The 25,870-nt window shown below is 43.2% G+C and overlaps 1 protein-coding gene across 1 annotated transcript in view; it reads left to right on the forward strand.

Annotated features, from left to right (window-relative positions):
- Window positions 1-25,870, forward strand: part of cfap74 (cilia and flagella associated protein 74) — a 153,080-nt gene that overhangs the window by 94,384 nt on the left and 32,826 nt on the right. The window contains exons 23-30 of the mRNA XM_060931648.1: window positions 2,005-2,178; window positions 17,395-17,528; window positions 19,744-20,020; window positions 20,095-20,250; window positions 20,342-20,496; window positions 21,809-21,943; window positions 23,981-24,090; window positions 24,189-24,244. Of these exons, the coding sequence (XP_060787631.1) occupies window positions 2,005-2,178; window positions 17,395-17,528; window positions 19,744-20,020; window positions 20,095-20,250; window positions 20,342-20,496; window positions 21,809-21,943; window positions 23,981-24,090; window positions 24,189-24,244 (1,197 nt within the window). The remainder of the gene's footprint in view (window positions 1-2,004; window positions 2,179-17,394; window positions 17,529-19,743; window positions 20,021-20,094; window positions 20,251-20,341; window positions 20,497-21,808; window positions 21,944-23,980; window positions 24,091-24,188; window positions 24,245-25,870) is intronic.

Below are 25,870 nucleotides of genomic sequence, written 5' to 3' on the forward strand. Positions count from 1 at the left end.
CACTACTCCATCCTTGGCGAACAGGATCTAACATCATCCGCTTGTCCTATCACCCACTCAGAATTTAGCTTCCAGGCCAGGACTCATGCTGAGCTCAAACCTGTGTTCCTGACCAAAACATTGCCCATGGCAAATCCTCAAAAACCATACACATAGATACACATGCTCTCTCTCTCTCTCTCTCTCTCTCTCTCTCTCTCTCACACACTCACACACGTGCATGCGCACACAAACAAACAAATACATACACACACTGTCTTTATAAGGACCTTCTATTAAGGCCCGGTCCCACAATACCGATAACTGTGTAACTATAACGAGAACTATAAATAAATCGGTCCCCTGCAGTTCCCTGAAAAATTGCTTCTGGAGCAATTTTTCCAGGTCTGGACCTGATCCGATAAAACATCTGACCAATCAGGTAATTGTTTACACGCGACATTTGTCTGAGCACGTGCTGTTTTCCCCGGGCATCTTTGTACATCCTTGTTGCATCATGAAGTCACGGAATACGGATTCACGGAAAATAAAAAATCTAATCCAACGCATGGATCTTTTATTCACAGATATGTGAATTTTCCATGAAATATCAATAGTAAATTAGTAAACATATATAAATGCCGGCAAGATATTTTAATTATGAACTTTGGCAGCCCAAACATTTAATTGTTTTAGACTTCTTACTTTTTTATCCATGATGCATCATCTGTACGAAATACGTAACCAATTGTAATCTACCGAAATGTCTGTTACCAGTCCGTAAATTATTAGCATCCGTGATTAAAATCTGTAACCACTCCGTATTTTGTAGCCTTTTTTTTTTATTGTATTTCTGTAGTCTGTGACCTATCTGTATTATATCAACCACTGGCGTATGCGCATGGGTTGTTTTGAAGTTCAAGCTGTACAGTTTGACCTGGAATAATGTGCAAGTACTTGGAAAATCTTCCATGACCATTTCTAAGTCGCATGTATTTATTTACCTGAGTGGCAGGACCAACCGGTATTATAGTTGTGGTGTGACTTGTATAGGTATATGTATAGGTTATAGGTATAGTTTTAGTTATCAGTGTTGTGGGACCGGGCCCTTAGGACCTTAATAGGAGCTTCTACTCTTTGTGAGCCAAACTACCGGGTCATTCTCGGGACAATTGACACTATTCTATCCTTTTGAAGACATTTGTCTCCCCAAAAGATATTCCTTCAGTTGGTGTCTTGATGGTGGTGGTACAGAGCACTACGTAGTACATCAGTTCAAAATCTCCTACTGGTGTTCAGTTGCGTTGGTTGTAAAAGCCATAGGATATGATTACATCGTTTTCATCCTCATTAAATGATTCAGTGAGCCCTCGTGCCCTGTCGACGTAGGCGAGGTCACCCTGGAAGAGACTACACCCGTCAGGATAGAACTGTTCCATCATAAAATGAAGGTGATCAGTCAGAGTAGCTTAATATTGTATTGATTTGCAATGACTCACCAGTTTGGCTCACTGTGTTTTTGTCTTTTAATTTGTCACCCATCTGTTTGTCACAATTCCTACCTTATTGACCTTCTGACTCAAGCCAACATCTATAAAATGCATACAAGTGCTCACAAGCGTATTGAAGCCACAGCACTGTCATGCTCAAAATAAACACAAATGCAAATACACACACAGCTTCTCACTCTCTCTTTGTCTCCCTCCTTTTCTACCAATCCATAAATAAATGCTAGTGTGTATAAAAAAAAAGAGGATAGTGAAGTAGAAATTTGACAGAAGCCAAAGAAATTTTACTGTCACATCTGTTTTATTTAAGAATGCAATGCAACCTTTTGTTCAGCTGTACATTTCTGAGAATTATCTATGGATATCTTTTTGCCAGTCAACATTCACCACTAGCATGTGCTTCCAAGGCTCATTTCATCCTCTGCTTTACCCGTCTTCGAATTTTGCTTTTGGAATGAGCTCTAACGTTTGGCACAATGCATAAAATAATAAGGCTAATTAGGATGATTTCCAATAGGTGAAACCTGTTCCCTTCACTGTCCATGCGGTTGTGAGTACCTCTGATTTGAAGTTTGACCACAGTGAGGTGGATTTTGGGCACTGCACCGTTTTCGAGTCTGTTCAGACCACTGTGTGTCTCAGCAACCTCTCTTTATTGCCACAGGACTTCGGTTTTGTGGGCATTCCTAAGGTGAGTACGGAATACTAATCAAATATGCCATGTATGCATGTTTTATTTATAGAGATTTAGTAACTACACGTCTGCAAGAAAAAAATATCTGTGAACAAAAGAGATAATTATGATTATGAATACTGGTTCGAAAATGCATCAGCTGTGCTGCTGCTTTATTCGAGCACATCGGAAATAGGGCTACACTCATTTTCACTGATAGACCAGCCTGAAGGCATCACTAATATGAAGCATTTTACACAGTCTCTATTTCTGGCTCCGTGAAATCCCACACTGAAAGCACTTTAAAGACTTTTTGAGGAAATGAGTTCTAGTTTTAGACACCACATATCCATGGTCTGTTAGCCACATATCATATGATCTGTTACTGAACTGACAGCAATAAAACACTATTAACACTTGGTGTAATTCAAAAAATATTGCAATATATGACATAACAGAACAATCATTTTCATCAAGCTTATATGTAAAATATTTGTACCATAGTGTAATAGAAATGTCCCACTATTTACAACTCTAATTCCAAAAAAGTTGGGACACTGTGTAAATAAAAACAGAATGCGATAATTTGCAAATCATGGAAACTCTATGTTTCATTGAAAATAGTACAAAGGCAACATATCAGATGTTGAAACTGAGAAATTTTATTCTTGTTTGAAAATTACATGCTCATTTTGAATTTGATGTCAGCAGCACGTTTCCAAAAAAAAAAAAAGTTGAAACAGGGGCATGTTTACCACTGTGTTGCATCACCTCTACTTTTAACAACACTCTCTAAACGTTTGGGAACTGAGGAGACCAATTGCTGTAGTTTTGAAAGAGAAATGTTGTCCCATTCTTGCCCAATATACAATTTCAGTTGCTTAATAGTTTGGGGTCTCCGTTGTTGTATTTTGTGCTTCATAATGCACCAAATGTTTTAAATAGGAGACAGGTCTGGACTGCAGGCAGGCCAGTTTAGCACCCAGACTCTCTTACTACAGAGCCATGCCGTTTAATATGTGCAGAAAGCGGTTTGGCATTGTCTGGCTGAAAGAAGGAAGGCCTTTCCTGAAAAAGATTTTGTCTGGATGTCAGCATATTGCTCTGAAACGTGTATATATCATTCAGCATTAATGATACCTTCCCAGATGTACAAGCTACTCATGTCGTGCACTAATGCCCCCTCATACCATGACAGATGCTGGCTTTTGAACTGTGCACTCATAACAAGCCGGATGGTCCCTCTCCTCTTTAGCCTGGAGGATGTAGATGTTCATGATTTCTAAAAATAATTTCTACTTTTGATTCGTCAGACCTTGGGACAATTTTCCACTTCGCCTCAGTCCATAAAAGAGCTCGGGCCCAGAGAAGGTGGCGGTGTTTCTGGATATTGTTTATATCTGGTTTTAACTTGCATTTGTGGATGCAGCAATGAACTGTTTTCACATATGATGGTTTTCTGAAGTGTTCCTGAGCCCATACAGTGATTTCCACTACAGACACGAGTCTGCTTTTAATGCAGTGTCACCTGAGGGCCTGAAGATCACAGGCATCCAGTGTCAGTTTTCAGCCTTGTGTCTTGCATACAGAGATTTCTCCAGATTCTTTGAATCTTTTAATGATCTTATGTACCACAGCTGATGTGATCCCCAAATTCTTTGCAGTATTACACCGAGGAACGTTATTCTTAAATTGTTGCACTGTTTGCCCATGCAGTCTTTCACAGATCGGTGAACCCCTCCTCATCTTTACTTCTGAGAAATACCCAATCATGTTACTGACCTGTTGCCAATTAACCAAATTAGGTTTTTTTTTTAGCATTACACAACTTTTTCAGTCTTTTGTTGCCCCTGTCCCAACTTTTCTGAAGCATGGTGCTGACATCAAATTCAAAATGAACATATATTTTTCAATAAACAATACAATTTCTCAGTTTCAACATTTGATATGTTGTCTTTGTACTATTTTCAATGAACTATAAGGTTTCCATTATTTGCAAATTATTGCATTCTGTTATTATTTATGTTTTGCACAGTGTCCCAACTTTTCTGGGATTGGGTTGTACTCTCTCAACTGTACATTTGTGCGACCTTTATCATTAAGTTACTGTATAATAGACATTTAGCTCCATATTCAGAATTGAGTTAGGCACCGGTAGGAGGAATTAATACCGAAATTGATTATATTCGTATTCAGAGCTCAGACTACAGATTGGCGTGTTATCCGGGCAGCATGATGTTTGTGCATGCAGGGTGGTACAGCATTTATGTCAGGCAGTGGAGATGGTGACAGTTACAGGTTCAGAGTTTTATTCATACAGCAGGCAAACAAATCCAAAATGTAAGGCAAAATCAAAGTCAGGATACCGGCAGTAATCAGGAGATGTGCAATCAGAGGAACTGTAACCAGAAAACATGATGGCAAGATAAAGGCTTGGTATCAACAGGTAAGAAACACTGAGAGTATACTTTGAAATGTAGTGTTGGAATGAGTGTCCTTTTATACTGTTGGCATGATTGTGTAAGTGAGTCCAGTTGTGTGACACCAGTAGGACGATGAATGTGAATGTGATAGTTTGTAATGGCTGTTGGATGTTAGAAGCAATACCAATTCCAGTGTTGACATGCCAGTTTGTCAGATGCTCTTATCCAGATTGACTTACAGAAGTGTTTTTAATTTCCATAAAAACTTTTCCTCAGGTTAGTAAAATAGCACAGGGTCTAAAGGTGATGATAGTTGGGGCAACTTTTTGAGCAGTGTTGCCAGGCAACTAGGTGAGACACGGCAACTAATTAGGGCAACAGACAATTGGCAACAACCAATCAGATAAGCCCCTCCTAGAACTGGCACTTTATTGTGGTGAAGGGGTTTGTGTGCTTGAATGATCCTAGGAGCTATGTTGTCGGGAGCATTACGCCCCTGTCAGTGTCTCCCAAGGCAGACAGGTCCTAGGTGACAGGCCAGACCAAGAGCAGTTCACCAAAACCCTTATGGATAATAATCGATCAAGGACCGTGACGTCACCTGGTATGGCACAGCTGGGGCCCCACCCTGGAGCCAGGCCCGGGGTTGGAGCTCGTATGCGAGCGCTTGGTGGCCGGGCCTTTGCCCATGGGGCCTGGCCAAGCTCAGCCCGAAGCGGTGACGTGGGCCCGACCTCCTGTGGGTTCACCACCCACAGAGGTAGCCGTAGGGGGCCGGTGCAGTGTGGATTGGGCGGCAGTCGAAGGCAGGGGCCTCAACGACCTGATCCCCGAACACAGTGGCTGGCTGTTGGGACATGGAATGTCACTTCGCTGGGGGGGGAAAGAGCCTGAGCTTGTGCGGGAGGTTGAGAGGTACCGGCTAGAGATAGTGGGGCTCACCTCCACGCACAACTTGGGCTCCGGAACCTAGCTCCTCGAGAGGGGCTGGACTCTCCACTTCTCTGCAGTCGCCCATGGTGAGCAGCGGCGGGCTGGTGTGGGCTTGCTTATAGCTCCCCAGCTCAGCCGCCATGTGTTGGAGTTTACCCCAGTGAACGAGAGGGTCAGCTCTCTGCGCCTTCGGATCGGGGAGAGGGCTCTTGCTGTTGTTTGTGCCTACGGGCCGAATAGCAGCATAGAGTATCCGGCCTTCTTGGAGTCCCTGGGAGAGGTACTGAGAGGTGCTCAGACTGGGGACTCCATTGTTCTACTGGGGGACTTCAACGCTCACGTGGGCGACGACAGTGACACCTGGAGGGGTGTGATTGGGAGGAATGGCCTCCCCGATCTGAACCCGAGTGGTGTTTTGTTATTGGACTTCTGTGCTAGTCACGGTTTGTCCATAACAAACACCATGTTCGAGCATAGGGGTGTCCATAAGTGCACGTGGCACCAGGACACCTTAGGTCAGAGGTCGATAATCGATTTTGTTGTCGTTTCATCGGCTCTCCGACCCTATGTCTTGGACACTCGGGTGAAGAGAGGGGCTGAGCTGTCAACTGATCACCACCTGGTGGTGAGTTGGATCCGCTGGCGGAGGAGGAAGCCGGACAGACCTGGCAGGCCCAAACGTATGGTGAGGGTCTGCTGGGAACGTCTGGCCGAGCACTCTGTCGGGGAGGTCTTTAACTCCCACCTCCGGGAGAGCTTCTCCCAGCTTCTGAGGGAGGTGGAGGACATTGAGTCTGAGTGGACCATGTTCTCTACCTCCATTGTAGACGCGGCTGTTTGGAGCTGTGGCCGCAAGGTCTCCAGTGCCTGTCGTGGCAGCAATCCTCGAACCCGGTGGTGGACACCAGAAGTAAGGGATGCCGTCAAGCTGAAGAAGGAGTCCTATCGGGCCATGTTGACCTCCGGGACTCCTGAGGCAGCTGACGGGTATCGGCAGGCCAGGCATGCCACAGCTTGAGCAGTTGCGGAGGCAAAAACTCTGAACTGGGAGGAGTTCGGTGAGGCCATGGAAGAGGACTATCGGTCGGCCTTGAAGAAATTCTGGCAAACCGTTCGGCGCCTCAGGAGGGGGAAGCAGTACTCTGCCAACACTTACAGTGTGGGTGGGGAGCTGTTGACTTCGACTGGGGACATTGTCGGGTGGTGGAAGGAATACTTCGAGGATCTCCTCAATCCCACCGTCACATCTTCCATTGAGGAAGCGGAGGCTGATGACTCAGAGGTGGACTCGTCCATTACCCAAGCCGAAGTCACTGAGGTGGTTTGCAAGCTCCTCGGTGGCAAGGCACCGGGGGTGGATGAGATCCGTCCTGAGTATCTCAAGTCTCTGGATGTTGTGGGGCTGTCTTGGCTGACACGCCTCTGCAACATCGCGTGGCAGTCGGGGACAGTGTCTCTGGAGTGGCAGACTGGGGTGGTGGTCCCTCTTTTTAAGAAAGGGGACCGGAGAGTGTGCTCCAATTATAGGGCAATCACACTTCTCAGCCTCCCCGGGAAGGTTTACTCCAGGGTACTGGAGAGGAGAATTCAGCCAATAGTCGAACCTCGGATCCAGGAGGAACAATGCAGTTTTTGTCCTGGTTTAGGAACACTGGACCAGCTCTATATCCTTCATAGGGTGCTCGAGGGTTCATGGGAGTTTGCCCAACCAGTCCACATGTGCTTTGTGGATCTGGAGAAGGCATTCGACCATGTCCCTCATGGTATTCTGTGGGGGGTGCTTTGGGAGCATGGGGTTCGGGGCTCTTTGCTAAGGGCTGTCCGGTCCCTGTACGAACGGAGCAGGAGTCTGGTTCGCATTGCCAGCAGTAAGTCAGACCTGTTCCTAGTGCATGTTGGACTCCGGCAGGGCTGCCCTTTGTCACTGGTTCTGTTCATAATTTTTATGGACAGAATTTCTAGGCGCAGCCAGGGGCCGGAAGGAATCCTGTTTGGGAACCACAGGATTTCATCTCTGCTTTTTGCAGATGATGTTGTTCTGTTGGCTTCTTCAAACCAGGACCTTCAGCATGCACTGGGGTGGTTTTCAGTCGAGTGTGAAGCGGCTGGGATGAGAATCAGCACCTCCGAGGCCATGGTTCTCGACCGGAAAAGGGTGGCTTGCCCTCTCCAGGTTGGTGGAGAAGTCCTGCCTCAAGTGGAGGAGTTTAAGTATCTCGGGATCTTGTTCACGAGTGAGGGAAGGATAGAGCGTGGGATCGACAGGTGGATTGGTGCAGCCTCCGCAGTGATGCGGTCGCTTTACCGGTCCGTTCTGGTGAAGAAGGAGCTGAGCCAAAAGGCGAAGCTCTCGATTTACTGGTCGATCTACGTTCCGACTCTCACCTATGGTCATGAGCTTTGGTTAATGACCGAAAAAACAAGATCGTGGATACAAGCGGCCGAAATGAGTTTCCTTCGCAGGGTGGCTGGGCACTCCCTTAGAAATAGGGTGAGAATCACAGTCACTCGGGAGGAGCTCGGAGTAGAGCCACTGCTCCTCCACATTGAGAGGAATCAGCTGAGATGGCTCGGGCATCTCTTTCGGATGCCTCCTGGACGCCTCCCTGGGGAGGTGTTCCAGGCATGTCACCCCGGGAGGAGGCCCTGGGGAAGACCCAGGACACTCTGGAGGGACTATGTCTCTCGGCTGGCCTGGGAACACCTCGGTGTTCTTCCCGAGGAGCTGGCCGCGGTGTCTGAGGAAAGGGAAGTTTGGGCTTCCATGCTCAGACTGCTGCCTCCGCGACCCGGCCCCGGATAAGCGGATGAAGACGAGACAAGACAATCAGATAAGAGCAAATCTATTGCCAGGGAGACAGACACCGCAGAGATGGACACTAAAACATCTGCAGCTGTCACTTTCGTCTTGGCTTCAGTCTTTATTTCGCTTCTGGAACAAACCTGAATACACAGCTAGCAATAATTTTAAGCTAACTATGTTAGCAAAAACTACCGCTAGTTAGCTAAATCCCATTCAATGTCTCTGGAGCAGTGGTTAGCTAACGGCAGTTTACACTTGGCTGAAAAAAAATCGATGTCTTAATTACAACCTAAGCACATAAAAATAAATGTCTGTTGGTTTTCTAAGCCTTTGATGAGGTAAAGTCACCACTTTGGGTTTACACACAACAGCTTACCAGCATAAAAAGATATTAGTTGTCTCTCATTTTCTTCGCTCCACTGCAATTGAGACGCCGCCATCTTTGTTGAAAATTTCAGAAGCTCTCAGGTGGTCATATGATTTGCTGATAATGCTCTGATTGGGTGATCTTAAAAAGTTGCCCAAAATGATCAAAATCGTTTAGATAGAAATGATGCTGCCCAGTCTCAATGGGAAAGTGTCGAAGCGCAGTTGCTCAGCAACATTGCCCAAAAAGTTGCCCTGTGTATCATTACCTAAAGAATATTATCAACCAAAAATCCAGTTAGGTAGGAGTTAGTACAGCCAAAAAAAAAAACAAAAAAACCCCAAAACTCATTTGTTAAATGAGTGCCCATTTAATGTTTGGTGAAAAGTTAACTCTTCAGTCTTCATAAATATGAAACTACTTATTAATTAATTGTATGAACCACAGTGCAGATTTTTATTCACAAGGAGATTAGAGGTGTCAGAATCTTAATTAGAAACACTACTCTCAATCTCAATGATGAATTTTTTTAAATTTATGAATAAAATTAGGAAGTATACTTACTTCCTGAGCTGTAACTGGAGCAGATGAGTGCTTGGTCAGCTTATCCTTTAAACAGTGGGCACATTTTTTTCTTTTCTGAAGAGCACAGTGAATTAAAAAGCGCTCTCATTTTATTAATTCAACAAATCAAAATATAAAATTTAAATAGTGATAAAATAACCTACATCCCGCATATGTATTATTTCTCACATAGTAGATACAATTTTCTGTACTTCATTGCGAAAAATAATAGAATTCACTTGATCAAGTGCTATTTTTTAAGCTTCTGAATAATGAGCATGGAGGCCATGTTGTTAAATTAAACCACATTTGCAGTCTTAATAGGCTTTTTTATTTTATTTTATTTTTTCAAGTCTCTTTATATCATGTCACATTTTGCTGTAGAAAAAAATAATTTTTTTAAAGCTCTTGCTGTTCTGTCTCCAACCCTGTGACAATTTTATGCTCGGGCAATGAGAAGCTGGGAGACAAGCATGACAGTTCAAGTTTTGTTTTATTTTTTCCGTAATGCACTTTTCAGTGCCTTCACCACACGCGCACACACAAACACAACCACACATTGGGGAATACAGCGCTCATTCGTGTGTCTGTCTCTCTCTCTCTCTCTGTCTCTTTCTTTCTCTTGTTACTGGCCATCTGAAAGACACATTAATAGACAGCCAGTAATTTGACATGGGTCTAATTCATCGCATGTTACCTGCTGGTCAAACCTGGCTCCTCACCGTTCACAGCCAACGCTTTACCACACCCTCACTGCCACAAACCTCAAATCAGAAAAATGTGGGATGATCTGGAAAATGCTAATTAAAAAAAGAAAGCAGCGATTTCTAAATTTACTTTGATTTGTATTTCATTGCAGACAGTATGAACCAAAGATATATTTCATGTTTTGTCTGGTCAACTTCTTTTAATTTCTTAATATACATCCATTCCTGCGTTTCAGGCCTGCAACACATTCCAAACAAAGTTGGAATGGGGGGGATTTAGGGCTAGTAAAATAACAATTAAATAATGTTATGATTTGAAACAGGTGATGTCAGCAGGTTATTGTAATCATGATTTGGTAAACAAAACAAAAAAAAAATCAGTATCCAGGAAAGGCCTAGTCTTTGAGGAGCAAAGAGGATCTCCAGTTTGTCGACAGATGCATGAGAAAATTATTTAAATTTTTAAAAACAATGTTCCTCAAAGAAAGCTAGGAAGGGATTTGGATTATATCAGCCTGTACGGTGCACAATATCATTAAATGATTCAAGGAATCTGGAAGAATTTTGGTGCATAAAGGGCAAGGGCGTAAGCCTAAGCTGAACACCCATGAGCTCTCGTCCCTCAGACTGTATTGTATCAAGAACCATCATTTATCTATAGTTGATATAATCACAGGGCAGCATGGTGGTGTAGTGGTTAGCGCTGTTGCCTCACAGCAAGAAGGTCCAGGTTCGAGCCCCGTGGCCGGCGAGGGCCTTTCTGTGCGGAGTTTGCATGTTCTCGCCGTGTCCGCGTGGGTTTCCTCCGGGTGCTCCGGTTTCCCCCACAGTCCAAAGACATGCAGGTTAGGTTAACTGGTGACTCTAAATTGACCGTAGGTGTGAATGTGAGTGTGAATGGTTGTCTATGTGTCAGCCCTGTGATGACCTGGCGACTTGTCCAGGGTGTACCCCGCCTTTCGCCCGTAGTCAGCTGGGATAGGCTCCAGCTTGCCTGCGACCCTGTAGAACAGGATAAAGCGGCTGGAGATGATGAGATGAGATGATATAATCACATGGGCCCGGGATTAATTTGGCAAGCCTTTGTCAAGCACTACAATACACAGTTACATCCACAAATGCCAGTTAAAACTTTAGTGTGCAGAAAGGAAGCCTTACGTTAACTGTGTTCAGCGCCATCAACTTCTCTGGGCTCAAAGGCGTCTGGGATGGACCATCACACAGTGAAATGTGTATCGTGGTCAGACGAATCAGTATTACAGGTCTTTTTTTGTAAGAGATGGATGCTGTGTGCTCCGGACCAAAGACAAAAAGGACCAGCCAGACTGTTAACAGCAACAAGTCTAAATGCCAGGGGCTGTCATGGTATGGGGTTGTGTCAGTGCCCTTGGCAGAAGTAACTTACACTTCTGTGATGGCAGCATTAATGCAGAAAAATACAGTGAGATTTGGGAGCAACATATGTTGCCTTTGAAATGACACCTTTTCCAGGGAGATTTCAACAAGACAATGCAAAACCACATTCTGCACACGTTACAAAGGCATGGCTGTGGAAGAAGAGGGCGCCTGTCCCCTCTGTCTCCTATAAAGAATGTGTGGTGAATTTTGAAATGAAAAAAATGCAACAATGACGACCCCATACTGTTGCACGCCTTAAGACCTGTTTGCAGGAAGAATGGGACAAAATAACACCTGAAAGGCTTCATCACTCGGTGTCTTCAGTCCCTAAAATACCTTTTAAGTCTTTTGAGAAGAAATGGTAACATTACAAAGTGGTAAATGCCTTACTGTCCCAACGTTTTTTGAAACATGTTGCAAAAATTAAAACTGAAATGTGTTTATTTTGAAAAAAAAATTTAAATCATGTGGTAGAACATCAGATGATGTGCTGTTGTATTATTTGGAGTGCAATACAGGTCAAAGACTATTTACAAATCATTGTTTTCAGTTTTAATTTCAACATACCTGAACAATTTTTTTTTTCTGATTTGGGGTTGTACATTTTCTATGGCCTGATTTATTTTTGGAAAAGCTGACAACCTCAGAGATGATTTTAATAATGTAGAAAATCAATTCTGAAGCCAAAGAAACTTCCCCACCGAAATACTGATATAACTTTTGAACTTCAAAGGTTCAAGGTTATCTGAAAGAGAAACGTTCAAAAAGGTTCTCCAAGTATGGCTTTATTTGACTGATTATATTGGTGAAATGGTGATACTTGATATTATGTGCTACATGTGATATGTCTATGCTATGAATAATGTGATTGTAAATATTACGCATTGAAATGCTTCAATCCGTCCCAAATTTATTTCTCTGGTATGATTGTGGTATCTTAGTGTAAAGATTCAAGTAAAATTAAAGCATAGATATTTAGATTACAGAAATATACACCACTTAGACGTTACAATGCTCATTCATTTTTATAGCCAATAAAATACAGTGTACATGTACGGTCATTGTGTGGAAATCAAGACCTCAAGAGCTGTGCATAAACAAATGCCCTCAAACATCGATGAACTGAATTAATGTTGTAAAGAAGAGTGGACCAAAATTTCTCTAAAAACGTAGGGGAGTGATAAACTCCTGAGGAAAATATTTACTTCAAGTTACTGTAACTAAATGTGGTTGTACATGTTACTGAATGTCAGGGTGTATTTGTTTTTCCCACCCGGTTTCTGAATGTTGGTTTACTTTTTAACGGAAAAAATGACTACGTGTTGAAATCTGTTGTGTTTGTTTTTGGTGGTGGTGTTATCTGAGGTTATATGCGTGTTTATAGAAGGACCACACAATTGTTATTAAAGTCCTGATAAATAAAAACATAGAATTAAAAGAGGGTGTGCTTTCTTTTTCTCATGACTGTGCGTGTACAGTGGTGCTTGAAAGTTTGTGAACCCTTATGAATTTTCTATATTTCTGCATAAATATGACCTAAAACATCATCAGATTTTCACACAAGTCCTAAAAGTAGATAAAGAGAACCCAGTTAAACAAATGAGACAAAAATATTATACTTGGTCATTTATTTATTGAGGAAAATGATCCAATATTACATATCTGTGAGTGTCAAAAGTATGTGAACCTCTAGGATTAGCAGGTAATTTTGAAGGTGAAATTAGAGTCAGGTGTTTTCAATCAATGGGATGACAATCAGGTGTGAGTGGGCACCCTGTTTTATTTAAAGAACAGGGCTCTATCAAAGTCTGATCTTCACAACACGTTTGTGGAAATGTATCATGGCACGAACAAAGGAGATTTCTGAGGACCTCAGAAAAAGCGTTGTTGATGCTCATCAGGCTGGAAAAGGTTACAAAACCATCTCTAAAGAGTTTGGACTCCACCAATCCACAGTCAGACAGATTGTGTACAAATGGAGGAAATTCAAGACCACTGTTACCCTCCCCAGGAGTGGTCGACCAACAAAGATCACTCCAAGAGCAAGGCATGTAATAGTCGGCGAGGTTCCCAGGGTAACTTCTAAGCAACTGAAGGCCTCTCTCACATTGGCTAATGTTAATGTTCATGAGTCCACCATCAGGAAAACAATGAACAACAATGGTGTGCATGGCAGGGTTGCAAGGAGAAAGCCACTGCTCTCCAAAAAGAACATTGCTGCTCGTCTGCAGTTTGCTAAAGATCATGTGGACAAGCCAGAAGGCTATTGGAAAAATGTTTTGTGGACGGATGAGACCAAAATAGAACTTTTTGGTTTAAATGAGAAGCGTTATGTTTGGAGAAAGGAAAACGCTGCATTCCAGCATAAGAAGCTTATCCCCTCTGTGCTGGTATCATGGCTTGGGCCTGTTTTGCTGCATCTGGGCCAGGACGGCTTGCCATCATTGATGGTATCATTCAGAATTCATTGTTCCAGTGAATTCTAAGGAAAATGTCAGGACATCTGTCCATGAACTGAATCTCAAGAGAAGGTGGGTCATGCAGCAAGACAGCGACCCTAAGCACACAAGTCGTTCTACCAAAGAATGGTTAAAGAAGAATAAAGTTAATGTTTTGGAATGGCCAAGTCAAAGTCCTGACCTTAATCTAATCGTAATGTTGTGGAAGGACCTGAAGTGAGCAGTTCATGTGAGGAAACCCACCAACATCCCAGAGTTGAAGCTGTTCTGTATGGAGGAACGGGCTAAAATTCCTCCAAGCTGGTGTGCAGGACTGATCAACAGTTACCGGAAATGTTAAGTTGCAGTTATTGCTGTACAAGGGGGTCACACCAGATACTGAAAGCAAAGGTTCACATACTTTTGCCACTCACAGATATGTAATATTGGATCATTTTCCTCAATAAATAAATGACCGAGTATAATATTTGTTTCATTTGTTTAACTGGGTTCTCTTGGTTTACTTTTAGGACTTGTGTGAAAATCTGATGCTGTTTTAGGTCATATTTATGCAGAAATATAGAAAATTCTAAAGATTTTCACAAACTTTCAAGCACCACTGTAGGTTTTGTATGAGAATGCTTTTCTGTGTGGAGCGTGGCAAAGTGAGTCTTCTTGTGAAATGTCTCATGTAGTCATCTAAACATGTCATAAGCTGCATGGTGCTCTGACGACATATTTTGTAGAAACTGGGACACAAACAAAACACGAGTCATCATGGCAAGAGAAAATGGCTGCCAAATGGCCTTTGAATGCAGCCCTTCTCTGACATCTTCAGCAAAAAGGCTAGACCACATAGTAAACGTCACTAATATGGCACTTGCCCATGAGCTTTTTTCAGAAACTGACCGCTTCAGCATAAAATTTCCACTGTGACCAACGTACTGGCATCCTGCGTAGAGGGGGTCACTAAGGGGAAGAATCCATCTGCCACTAAATTGGCCATTTCAGGAAAGGTTTACAGGGCGGGGTACAATGGTATATCTCTTCTCACAAATATGATGCCAAGTAGTGTTTTTCCTGACCTCACATGCAGCCTTAAAATTCCTGTCATTTCTTACAATGCAGTTTTGCGGATATACAGTGGTGCTTGAAAGCTTGTGAACCCATTAGAATTGTCTAGATTTCTACATAAATATGACCTAAAACATCATCAGATTTTCACACAAGTCTGAAAAATAGATAAAGATCTTCTTCTTTTGGCTGCTCCCGATTAGGGCTCGCCACAGCGGATCTTTAGTCTCCATTGCTCCCTGTCTTTCGCATCCTTCTCTACCACACCTGCCACTTTCATGTCCTCTCTCACCACATCCATGTATCTCCTCTTTGGCCTTCCTCGTTTTCGTTTGCCTGGCAGCTCCATCCTCAACATTCTCCTTCCAACATGCTCTGCATCTCTTCTCAGGATGTGCCCATACCATCTCAGTCTCATCTCTCTTAGCGTAATTCCCAAGCCCTCCACATGTGCTGTCCCTCTGATGTGCTCATTCCTTATCCTGTCCAACCTCGTCACTCCCATTGCAAACCTTAACGTCCTCAACTCCGCCACCTCCAACTTTGCCTCCTGCCTCTTCGTTAAGGGTACGGTCTCCAATCCATACATCATAGCTGGTCTAACTACTGTCTTATACATCTTACCTTTCACTATTGCTGGGACTTTCCTATCACAAATGACTCCCGAAATCCTTCTCCAACTGCTCCACCCTGCGTGTACTCTCTTTCTCACCTCACTGTCACAGCTCCCATTTTCCTACACAGTTACTTGAATTCACCAACTTTCTTTACGTCTACTCCTTGCATCTTCACTACACTCTCAAAAAAAAGATAATCTAATTAAACAAATAAGACAAAAATATTATATTTGATCATTTATTTATCAAGGAAAATGATTCAATATTGCATATCTGTGAGTGGCAAAAGGGCGGCACAGTGGTGTAGTGGTTATCACTGTCGCCTCACAGCAAGAAATTTTTCAAACAATAATAAAATTTCTCGGGCGGCACGGTGGTGTAGTGGTTAGCGCTGTCGCCTCACAGCAAGAAGGTCCGGGTTCGAGCCCCGTGGCCGGCGAGGGCCTTTCTGTGCGGAGTTTGCATGTTCTCCCCGTGTCCGCGTGGGTTTCCTCCGGGTGCTCCGGTTTCCCCCACAGTCCAAAGACATGCAGGTTAGGTTAACTGGTGGCTCTAAATTGACCGTAGGTGTGAATGTGAGTGTGAATGGTTGTCTGTGTCTATGTGTCAGCCCTGTGATGACCTGGCGACTTGTCCAGGGTGTACCTCCCCTCTCGCCCGTAGTCAGCTGGGATAGGCTCCAGCTTGCCTGCGACCCTGTAGAAGGATAAAGCGGCTACAGATAATGAGATGAGATGAGAATAAAATTTCTCAGTTTCAAAATTTGATATGTTGTCTTTGTAGTATTTTCAATGAAATATAAGGTTTCCATGATTTGCAAACGATCACATTCTGTTTTTGTTTACAGTTTACACAGCATCCAACTTTTTTGGAAATGGGGTTGTACGTTTAAGATTTGTGTAAAAGTCTGATTATGTTTTAGTTCATATTTATGCAGAAATATAGAAAAATTCTAAGGTGTTCACAAACTGTCAAGCACCACTGTACACTATTAATGTCACCACATGTGAATTAAATTGCTAATTACATCCATCCATCCATTATCTGTAGCTGCTTTATCCTTCTACAGGGTCGCAGGCAAGCTGGAGCCTATCCCAGCTGACTACGGGCGAAAGGCGGGGTACACCCTGGACAAGTCGCCAGGTCATCACAGGGCTGACACACAGACAACCATTCACACTCACATTCACACCTACGCTCAATTTAGAGTCACCAGTTAACCTAACCTGCATGTCTTTGGACTGTGGGGGAAACCGGAGCACCCGGAGGAAACCCACGCGGACATGGGGAGAACATGCAAACTCCACACAGCAAGGCCCTCGTCGACCGCTGGGCTCAAACCCAGAACTTTCTTGCTGTGAGGCGACAGCGCTAACCACTACACCACCATGCCGCCCGCTAATTACATCCATCAGACCTAATTATTTTCTCCATAACAAGACTCAGTTGCAACTACTAAAACTGAATCAGACTAATCAAACTAATACCAGAGATCATAAATTCCCCAATACAAATGTTATAAACATGGTAGAGCACTTATGACTGAAGACCAAAAAAAATGACAGAAAACTGATTATTTTTGCCTCTAAAACACTGATGTACAGTATATGACAGAGAAAACAGACAACAGAAACCACATTTGTTCCAATGTCAGACAGCTGGTCATTTCTAACAGTTAACGTAATGATCAAGGCATTAAATGTTTTATTCATTGAGTATCAACTACATTTTTCCATTCAAATGTCCTTGTGTTAGTATTAAAAATATTTTCTATCATTTTTAGTTGTCTGTATTTTATTAAAATGTTACAAGAATCTAACCAATAACAAAACTGAAAGACTTGAATGATGAATTCATGAATGCCCTCAAGGTTTATAAGAGTCTCTGATCCGCTGATTTATTTTTTCTAGTTCATTGATGTCCAGCCTAATGATGGTTTTGGCACACTACTCCCTCTACAGACACTGGAAATTCATCTAATCTTCAGTGCTCCAAAAGCAGGCGAATTTAACTTTCAACTCACCTGCAAGTCAGGAATTAACAGGTATGTCAGGTCATACCTCTTATAAACATTTATTTATTTAGATGTTTAATATTAATCAATGCAAAATGTGAACCACTATTGCATTCAGTTTCAATTAAGCTATCAAAATAAATGTGGCCTATATTGTAGGGACTTCATATGTTCCAAACTATCAACGAAATTGATCATACAAGAGTGATCATGCTGTCTCAAGCTTTTCAAGAGACGCACGTTGTGTTATATAACATAAACAGCAGGGGTTGACACTGGAAGCAATGCAGTATGGTAGATTGATTGTGTATAAATATCCTATTTTTTCCTCTCAGATTCATTGTAAGTTATTGCTGACAAAACTTTTAATTTGTACATTTTTTAGCCTTGTCATGTATCTTTGCATAGCTGTAGTGTCTATAATATAATATAATGTATTATACATATGGGCCACGGGCGGCATGGTGGTGTAGTGGTTAGCGCTGTCGCCTCACAGCAAGAAGGTCCGGGTTCGAGCCCCGCGGCCGGCGAGGGCCTTTCTGTGCAGAGTTTGCATGTTCTCCCCGTGTCCGCGTGGGTTTCCTCCGGGTGCGCCGGTTTCCCCCACAGTCCAAAGACATGCAGGTTAGGTTAACTGGTGACTCTAAATTGAGCGTAGGTGTGAATGTGAGTGTGAATGGTTGTCTGTGTCTATGTGTCAGCCCTGTAATGACCTGGCGACTTGTCCAGGGTGTACCCCGCCTTTCGCCCGTAGTCAGCTGGGATAGGCTCCAGCTCGCCTGCGACCCTGTAGAACAGGATAAAGCGGCTAGAGATAATGAGATGAATGAGATGAGATATATGGGCCATGTTTTCCATGGAATAAAAACATGTATTCTATTCCCTTCTAGTGGATGTATTGATAGCATGCAGTATTGTTAGCATATCGCTTTTCCTCCATGTATGACGCCGCTCTCCCCAATGGAGAATGAGCGTGCAATATTGTTACAATATTGCACGTTGTCAAGACAACACGACGTCACATGTCAGAGACGTAAAACTTCCATGTTAGCAAGCAACAGTGACAGTTTGTAAACAAACATGGCTGCCAGGTTTGCTTCATTAAATACAGAAGATTTTGAGAGAATTTTGGCTGCCAGGTCACTCCATTGTGTGTAGCTGTCAATGTTGATTTTAAAAGTAGCTAAGTAAATTACACAGGGAAAATAATAATAATATTCGGCTTGACTGCGCCAGTGTTGGCCTTCGCGAACACTTCACCAGCTGGAAGGTAATTAGACTGCCACGCTAACAGCGCTGAGTCACGGATAAGCTAGCGTCGGCCTTCGCTAATCCTCCTGCTATACCGGCTGGAAGCTAACAGGACTGCCGCACTAACAGCACCTAGTCGTGGGTAAGCTAGCATCAGCCTTCAAGAATGCTGATATGAAGAGTGTGTATGTATAATAATAATAATATTGGCTGGCTTTTTGTCGTGGTCTATCAAATATATTCCATTCAGCTAGCACGATATTGAACTCGTCTTCGACTCATTCAGTATCGTGCTAGCTGAATGAAATATGTCTGATAGACCACTCAATACACCAGCCAATATTATTTAAATATAATATAACAATTTAATGAGGAATGATATTATCTCATCTCATTATCTCTAGCCGCTTTATCCTTCTACAGGGTCGCAGGCAAGCTGGAGCCTATCCCAGCTGACTACGGGCGAAAGGCGGGGTACACCCTGGACAAGTCGCCAGGTCATCACAGGGCTGACACATAGACACAGACAACCATTCACACTCACATTCACACCTACGGTCAATTTAGAGTCACCAGTTAACCTAACCTGCATGTCTTTGGACTGTGGGGGAAACCGGAGCACCCGGAGGAAACCCACACGGACACGGGGAGAACATGCAAACTCCGCACAGAAAGGCCCTCGCCGGCCACGGGGCTCGAACCCAGACCTTCTTGCTGTGAGGCGACAGCGCTAACCACTACACCACTGTGCCGCTCTCGAATGATATTATATACCCTGAAAAATCTTTACCCTTGGCTTTTATTTATTGCGGTTTAAACTTATATACTGTATCTAAATTTCACCCCATGCACCTTTTATGCTTCTTCTTATTAGCTACAGGAACTTATGTTTTAACACTATTTTTACTTTATCATATTATTTAAATTTCTGATGATGGAAATCAAGTAGTTTAATCCATTTTGCCCATAAAATTCCATTCTTTTTTCCACTTAGAGAGTTTCGGTTAAAGTGCCATGCAATTGGTGTGCGCCCTGTGCTGGAGCTCTCTAATTCATTGGTGCAGTTTGGAGCCACAGCAGTAGGAGATCGGTCCACAGCAGTGCTACACGTGCTGAACTTCCACACTAGCCTTAATGACATTACACGCCCCATGCCACGCATTGGCAAGGGCCCCGTCTCTCCTGTGGGTACCAGATTCTTCACATTCGCTCGTCCAGAAAACTCTGAAATTACAGTGACGCCCATTGCAGGACGTGTACTGCCTGGGCAGGTACGGATCTTTCTGATTAATTTCCTGTCAAGTATTAAATTTTAACAGCTTAAAGCTCTTTTTTTTGTCCACAGAGGTGTCTCGTCCAAGTTACATTCAACCCATCGCTGTCTGATGAAGCCATCAAGGCAGAGGCTGTTCGGCTGCTGTCGCAGAACGAGGAGCTACAGGTGTTGAAGAAGGTTGATGATGAGGGCAACGATGGCAAAAGCACAGATTCCGTGACAGATGTCAGGATACATTGGTTCTCTTTTCGTTATCTTTTTTCTAATCGAGATAGCAACAAGAAACATTTATGTTTTTCTTTCCCCATGCTTTCAGAGCAATAAAGAGACGCAAGAGGAACCAAAGGAAGGGAAGGAGTTTCCTCTAAATCATAGCTCAAGCAAGCTGAAGGAGAAGACCAGCGAAGCGTCTCTGACTCCCAAACGTGAGAGTCCTTTGCAGGCCCTGAACCCAGAGGACATACAGAAAGAGTCAGTGTTCTTCTTAAGTGTACAAGACATACACTATATGTCCAAAGCTTTGTGGACACCTGACCATTACATCCATATGTGCTTTTTGAATATCCTGTTCCAGATTTAGTCCCCACCTTTGCCATTATAATAACCTCCACTCTTCTGGAAAGGCTTTCCACTCGATTTTGGGGCGTGGCTGTGGGAATTTGTCCATTCAGCCACAAGAGCATTAGGCTACTATCACACCGTCTTGTATCTTGCCACGTAAGCGGCGTGTGGGTCAAATGCCAAGAAATGAGGCGTATTTTGTCCAAAATTAAAGTCCTGTGACGTGCACGGCATATGTGCGACCTTTCTGTGGCGTATCTGGGGTTCAAGCAACGTAACGTTATGGCATACTGAGGCGTATGATGTGTTGCCGTGGCGTAACCGTTTTGGTGCTTTTGTTGGCGTGGCATTTCGTTCTTACGTGTAACGTTGCTGCTGCGTATCTGCGGCGTTCACAGGTGGGTATAAAAGGAGGCCCCATGTTGCTTTCGTTGTCATTCATCACAGTCAAGAAAGCATTATGCCAGCAAAGAAGTCAGGACCCAAGAAGGGCAAGGGAAGAGGGAAGCCATCAGCCGCATCCACCCAGCCAGCCTCAGAGCCACCTTCATCAGACACATGTCAACTAAAGCGTTCGCACAGCGTAATAGGTGTTCAAGCAACGTTCCTGCTGCGTCACTGCTGCGTAGCTTTCATTTTTACGGCGTATATGTGACGTATCAAAGCTCTTACGTACTGTATGTGCTACGGATTTTTAAGCGCGGACTTAAAAATACGCCGCACCCTGGCATACAACGAGATCGTGTTACGCATCCTAGAGTATTAGCTCTTACTGCCACGTATCCTGATACGCCGTGCATATGCAAGGCTGAAACGCCAAGCATTAGTGAGGTCAGGTGCTGAGGTTGGCACAAGAACACCTGGGGTGCAGTCGGTGCTCCAGTTCATCCCAAAGGTGTTCAGTGGGGTTGAGGTCAGGACTCTGTGCAGGACATTCGAGTTCTTCCACTTCATCCTTGGCAAACCATGTCTTCATGGACCTCCGTTTCTGCACAGGTGCATTGTCATGCTTGGGCTCGATAGTTCCAGTGAAGGGAAATTGTAATGCTGCACAAAGACATCCTGTACAATTGTGGCGACAGTTTCAGAAAGGCCCACATATGGGTGTGATGGTCAGGTGTTCACAAATCTTTGGCTATATAGTGTATTTCGTTAGTTCAGGTTCTAAACAAAAAGGGCTGTTTAGGTGAAAATATGGCTAATACACTCTTTGCTTGTCTAGCTCAAATGAGTATGCTGCTGCGAAGGCGTCTCTGCTCCACACTTTCAAAAACAGATGCAGCCGTTACGTCATCCCATGCTTTGTGTCCAATGGAGACATTACACACCAAAAGCAGACGGAAGAACCCTTATACAGGTGAACTGAAATTGCTTACAAATTCGCACCCAATTCGTTCTGTATAACAGTCACACCCTAAGCTTAGGACAGGGTTAGGATCTGTACCTTTTCTTACGACTTACACGTATAAAATTGAATAGAATCGCATTTTGTTGGATTAATGCATGTAATGTGTGTGAGTGGTGCATGCATTGTTCACTGTAGCCGTCACAATAAAACACAATTACGCATATTTCTGACCAGATTCATAAAAATACATAAACAATATTGTGAAGGTTTTTTTTGTTCGCAGTTGTAAGTCAAGGTAGGCATTAGGGTTGATTTTGATGTCTTTTTCAAACAGAAGAAACAGAAGCCCCTTGGCTGTTTGGCAAAAATCTTTTCTCCCAATGGTCTTGATCTGAGGTGCTCAGCTTTATGGCTAGTTCATTCAGAGGTGCTCAGCTTTACGGCTAGTTCGTTCAGCAGTTATTTCTCGCCGGTCATCATCATCTGATAAAGTGATTTTTTTTTTCCCCATAGAAGCCTGTGGAAGTACAACCCATTGAAAACCCATTGATGTTCCGTAGTTTACTGCCACTACGGGATATGCTTTGATCTTAGTGCAGCAAAGCTAGACACTGATTGGACAGTATACTTTTAAAACATCATTTCTGGACGCCCGGCTTCACTGGGGGTCTATGGACATTCAGGACTGGACGCTGGGCTTCGATATGAAGATCGGAAGAACTCTCAAATCTCTTTTGAATGTCATGTGACTGACAGCGTTTTAAAATTTATACATCGCATCAGAGGGATTCAAGCTCAGTCCATGCGGTGTGTTGGCAAGCGAAGTCATGAGACTAGCTGCTGCTCATTCTTGTTCTTTTCCTAGAAATATCTCATCTCATTATCTCTAGCCGCTTTATCCTTCTACAGGGTCGCAGGCAAGCTGGAGTCTATCCCAGCTGACTACGGGCGAAAGGCGGGGTACACCCTGGACAAGTTGCCAGGTCATCACAGGGCTGACACATAGACACAGACAACCATTCACACTCACATTCACACCTACGCTCAATTTAGAGTCACCAGTTAACCTAACTGCATGTCTTTGGGGGAAACCGGAGCGCCTGGAGGAAACCCACGCGGACACGGGGAGAACATGCAAACTCCGCACAGAAAGGCCCTCGCCGGCCACGGGGCTCGAACCCGGACCTTCTTGCTGTGAGGCGACAGCGCTAACCACTACACCACCGTGCCGCCTCCTAGAAATATACACTTCCTATTTTCATTTGTATATACTGTAAATAAAATTGTAAATATAGAGTTTGTGAGTTTGTTGCTTGCTTTCGTTTCGGTTCAGTAAAAGCTATTTACTTTAAGCCAGGCAGTGGAGGGGAAATATAGCCAGCTAGGTAGCTGTTAGCTGTGCGGTATGGCAAACGTTGCTAATGTTCTCGACCTGATTTTGGAGAAGACGTTTGTTGCCCATTCTTCAAGGAGAGGCTCAAAATTAAACAACAGGGCAGATCAATGCCCAAGATCAAATTTAAAAGTCAGGGAGACACAATCACTTATTTCAGCTGTTTTGGTATGACAAAGTAAACTGGTTAACTGGGAGTGCTTTGACCAGGTGAATGTACTGTTGGCCTCGTCTCTTAACGAGACCATCCCAGGGATGTATTATTTGGTCAAAACTGAGTTTTGGAGATTTGACAGGGCATACAAAAGGCATGAGAAAAGCAAGTTCATGTGCACGCAGAGTCAGAGTAGAACATGGCAGAATTCGCATATAAATAACAATAAATTGACAGATAATTGAAAAATGTTCTTACGTCGACCTAAAACTGAGCTTCCCCTCCTTCAAAGTTCACCAGCAGCCGCTGGTCCTGATGTACCCTTAATAGATATTTTGAAATGATCTGGATGATTGAAAGCATTCATATGCATATTGCCACAAATTTTTTGGGAGGATTGTGCAGAGGGCTGACTAGTAAAGAATTACTTTAATTTGTTCTTGTGTTAGTATGCTTGAGGCTAGAGCTGGACTAATAAAAAATGAAACCCTTATTACAGCCCATATAACACATTGTACCTGGAGCTGCGGTGCCCAGCTGTTCGACCTGCGCTGGTGGTCATCTCTGACAAAGGTGTAACCACCATCAATTTCAACCAGGTGGCAATAGGTAAGATGGGTCTGCCTGTGCTTTGTATTGCTGCTACTTTGATTCCATTGATCGGGAAGAATTTGATGTTTGTTGTTATTTTTTATTATTTTCTTTAGGTCATAAAGTTTTGAAAAAAGTGACAGTCCAGAACATTTGTTCGGAGTATGTGAAGGTATCCTTTTGAAACAGACTTCAGAGCAGCTTATTATTATTATTATTATTATTATTAAAGTCATTGTAGATGCTATCCTTTCATATTTAATTTGTTCTTTTTCATATCATCTTAAAACCTGTTTGGAATTAAACACAATGGGGCATATTGTTACTGGAAAATAATCAGTGAGGAGGTGGTGTTACGCAGTCTGACACAAAGTAGAATTACTGTTACTACCAGTATTTTATTTATTAAAGCACGACAGCACAATCAGTTTGCCATTTCATTTAACGTTGTGGAACTTCGATGAGATAATATTTCCGGTTATCGCTTACGTTATAGCAGCAATAAACAATCACTGCCTCCATAGCCACTTTTTCCCCTCTCTCTTAAATTTATTAAAAACAAAATGCAGCTTGTCATGTTACTGAGACACAGGAAAGCACAAAATTTCCTCCGTCCCGAAGACTTTCCCCTGGCAGAAAACTCGTAGTCTGTTATGAAGTGCTGTCATTGGAGACTCCTTCCATAAATATTCAGTGGAAGTCTCCTCACAGAAGATTTCACCATGTCAGTGATTATAGGTTTTTAATCTATTTAATCTAGTATTCAGGCTTTCATAGAAAATTTATCAAGATCTTCTGACTGATTAGAATTTAGAATTAAACAGTAATATGGTATAATTTTGTTTTAAAGTGCTGATGACACGTTTTTGACATCTTTGGCGATGTTTTATAACATAAAAAGTAATTCCCGATGATCCATATATTAATTCACGAAGGCGCCTATTTTACAAGTTATGATAAAAAACGCAGCTATTTGGGCAAATTTGACGGGGCTGCAGCACCCAGGAGACGAAAGAGGAGGAGGAGCTATATGACGTCAGCGAAAGAACCTTCCTCCTAACTTACCAGTTTGTTGTTGATGCGACAGGTGTTCAGTTTGTAATTATTAGTATTTTTATTAGACATTATTATACATTATATATATAGTTATTATGCCTTCGCGTTGTGTTGCCGGCTTTTGCTCCAAAACCTACAAGGATGGGGTAAGTTTATTCAAGTTTCCCAGAGATCCCGAGCTGCATGCGAAGTGGGTGAAGCAAGTCAGGCGCACTCGTGACAAGTGGGAGCCCTCACCAACATCCGTCCTGTGCTCTGAACACTTCGATTTGGATTGTTTTGACACCCTTCCCAGCTTAAAAGAATCTCTTGGGTGTTCAGTTCAGCACAAACGTGTGTTACTACCATCAGCAGTGCCTACACAGTGTTGCCAGATTGGGAGGTTTCCCGCCCAGTTGAGCGGTTTCAAGTGCATTTTGGTGGGTTTTGAACATATTTTGGGCTGGAAAACGTCAGCAGTATCTGGCAACAGATACTGCTGACGTTTTCCAGCCCAAAATATGTTCAAAACCCACCAAAATGCACTTGAAACCACCCAACTGGGCGGGATTCCTCCCAATCTGGCAACACTGCCAGTATTCCAGAGGGGGTCTACTAGTAGCTATGCCGGATCCAAAGACAGTCCTCCTGTCAGAACATGTGTTGTGAAACAACATAAGATAAAGGTACGTAGAGCTATAGATTCTACATGATAATCATAAATGTAATCATAAAGTCGGCGTGATATCAGTCATGTATTTGC

The sequence above is a fragment of the Neoarius graeffei genome, chromosome 10 (assembly GCF_027579695.1).
Source record: "Neoarius graeffei isolate fNeoGra1 chromosome 10, fNeoGra1.pri, whole genome shotgun sequence".
NCBI classification, from domain to species: domain Eukaryota; kingdom Metazoa; phylum Chordata; class Actinopteri; order Siluriformes; family Ariidae; genus Neoarius; species Neoarius graeffei.